General features: G+C 45.5%; 1 protein-coding gene across 1 annotated transcript; it reads right to left on the minus strand.

Moving 5' to 3' along the window:
• Positions 1–1,165: 1,165 nt before the first annotated feature.
• LOC149150669 (uncharacterized) lies at positions 1,166–1,921 on the minus strand. The gene has a single exon (XM_089442897.1). The coding sequence runs from the start codon at positions 1,919–1,921 to the stop codon at positions 1,166–1,168; it is 756 nt and encodes a 251-aa protein (XP_089299023.1).
• Positions 1,922–3,064: the final 1,143 nt, after the last annotated feature.

A 3,064-nucleotide genomic window follows, 5' to 3' on the forward strand; every position in this document is an offset into this window, starting at 1 on the left:
GTCCCAAGATCTCCATGAATATGGGGGAATGGTCTGATATCCCACCTGTTCCCACCCATTTTCTGTAGAGGGATAGATTTTGAATCAAAGGGTCCTTGATCAGGGATCTATCCAGCCTTCTAGCCAATGCAGCTTCTCCTATTCTCTGATTCCTCCAAGTGGGAAGGGGCTTGATCACTGGGATTTCCGTCAAATGATGCTATTCCAACAGTATCTCCATAGTTTCAGTGAGCCTGTCCACCTGTGCATTGCCCCCCTAGGATTCTCCATATCCAATGGAGAAATTTAGGTCACCACCGATGATGAGATTTTCCAAGGACGTGATCGATAAGTTGAGAAGTCGAATCCAGTAGGCCTCTCTGTTATGACAAGGTCCATATACATTGATAATGCAGAGGTCCATTCCCAACTCAGATGAGAAGATATCCATACCGATGAAACTGACCCCTCCCTAGTATGTCCTCAAGTTTATTGTGCGAGAGTTATATCCCAAGGCCAAACTGCCTGAATGCCCAATTACATCCAAGGACTGAAATGTCCAGCCAAGTTTCAGGGAGCCAAGTGTATGGGAGATAAGGTCAGCTTCTTCCAAAGTTTCTTGTAGAAAAATGATGTCTAAAGGCTCGAATTAAAAAAGTCTTCTGAGGGCTAGTTCTTTGAGCGAGCTAGTCATGCCCCTGCAGTTGAAGGAGATCCATTTCATGGGGAAAGCTGTGCAGGGGTGTTCGATGCTCTAAGTACCCGGTCAAGAGAGGCTTATTTGCCTGAGGCAACTTCTTCCCCCTCTATCAAAATATCTTTGGATAGGTGTGGCTTTCGGCCACAGATGGGTTTGTGGGTCGGAGGGGAGGGAAAAAGGCCCAGTCTTGATGGGAATTTCCATCTTGAGGTGTGGAAAGACGAGACCTTAGGTTGTAAGGGTGGGTAGTATTAGAGGGAATGAAAAGGGTGCATGAGGGGACAGGGGGAAGGTCGGGGGGGAAATATGGGGGGTGGTGGAGAAAGTTGGTGATAGAGGGATTAGGGGACAGGGAATGGAGGTGAGGGTCTCATCCAGTGTAGATGCAGAGTGCACATGCGATGCAGAGAATGCAAGTATAGAAATAAAAGCAGAGATCAGGGAAGGAGGAGTACCCAATGTGCGAGCAGCCTCTGCAACAGCCCGCTATCTGGTTATCAATGGGGACGGGGGATGACGTCTGTTGGATGCATCCTGGAATGTAGGTGTTGCCAATTCAATTGTTTTTGCGGTAGCTGGTGGAGTTGGCCTTGGGGTGGGGGTAGTGTTCTTTCCTGCAGCATCTTCAATTCCCATAGAAGGGTCCATGTCCTTATGTACCAGAGGGCATTCCTTGTAGAGATGCCCAACTTTGTGGCATCTTCGGCATCTGAAGGGGACACCTTCATAATCTAGGATTTGGATTTTGTTAAAATGTCGCCATTGCAGTGTAATTTTCTCCTCCAGACCTTCTATTGTGTCCAGGTGCACCAGGATGCGGGCTAATGCTCTATTCTTGGATTGAATGTAGGATTTATCATAATCCAAATAAGTGCCTAGGGAATTTCCAATGCGGATGAAGACATCTCCAAACCAGTATTGCAGTGGGAGCCCAAATAATTTGACCCAAAGTGGCCTGACCCCAATCTGCTCTCGTTCAGGGTCGAAGAGCTGGCTGCATCGTTTCAGTAAAACTGGGGCCATTTCAATGTGCCAGTAACAAGATAGAGCCAGGGTGGTAACTTCCTCCAGAGATAAATGTAGTGCAAACCAGCCAGGGGGAAGAATCTGCACTTCGGGGAGGTCCTTGAAGGTATTTCCCCATATTTCTTTGACCCAACAACTGGGTCGTTCAGCAATGTAGGTGCGGCCTCTAACCCTGCCCACCAGGACTTTCCCGACCGTGTTAACCACCTTGCCCATGTTGAAACCTTCACCAAACATGAGGGTGAAGTCCTTCCTAGAGGCTTTCACACACTTGGTCTTCCGTTTTCCTCATCTGGGTGCTGTAGGGTGGTCCAATAGATGGCCTGGCGTACCCTGTGTCTCTTACTGAGAGCCATGTGCAAACTGACAGACTTTGACAATCGAGGTTTCGAAACACGCTGAAGGTAAGGCTGTGGATGCTACCACCTCTGTGATCGATGGAGTATCTGTCGGGGGTTGCTGCATGGGCGCATCAGGAGGGGCAGGTTCCAAAGTGGAGTGGATGTGAGATGCACAAAGGTATTCACCGGGAGGCGAGGGTTCGAAGGGTGGAGAGGAGGGCGAGCATGCGGCTAGGAGGTGAAGGGTCGCCAGAGAGAGAGGCGAGCAGTCTAAGTCCAGTGAATTGATGGAGAGACTATCGAAATGAAGGCTGGAGGCAAATGTTCCGAGCAAGGTAACCACAGGAGGCAAGCCGGTGCGGAATGAGGCAGCTAGGTTATGGGGAACGGTTAGGGTCAACGTAGGGTTAGGTCGCCGAAATATTTTCTGGTCGGGGTCAAGGTCAGCAGTGTAATCGATCGCATCATGGTCCATGTCCTCCATGCTGTAGTGGGATCGGGACAGCCGTAACCGTCGGGGGAAGCAGTAGTCAAAAAACGGGTACAACAGCTAGCAGGGAATGACAACGTTCCAAAGAACAGTACCAACAGTAAAACAGGGGGTAAAAAGAATGCAGTTATCATGGCCGCAGTGAGTTATGGTCTCCGATCTCCATGTTTTTTTAATTACGTATATGTTTAATTTATATATTTATTTTTTATGATTAAAATAATAATAATAATAAAGTAGTTATAATTTAGTTAGTTTTTATGATTTTTAAAATTATATCAATATCATAAAGTAAGTGTTTTGATGTTTATTATAAATTGATACCTATCAATGTTTATTAACCATTTAATTTATATCACTATACTAGTAATAAGTATGTTGAATTATGGTTTGTTATTAGAATTAAAGAAATATATTATTTTAATCGTATTTTTCAAATACAATACAAGTTGATACTTGTTACAAATATCGTTCATTAAATTTTGGATGAATGTTTGGATTAAAAAAAATCACTTTAAGAGAAGCTTT

The sequence above is a fragment of the Pinus tabuliformis genome, chromosome 9 (assembly GCF_031772625.1).
Source record: "Pinus tabuliformis cultivar Carrire ecotype Pingquan chromosome 9, CPIR1, whole genome shotgun sequence".
NCBI lineage: Eukaryota > Viridiplantae > Streptophyta > Pinopsida > Pinales > Pinaceae > Pinus > Pinus tabuliformis.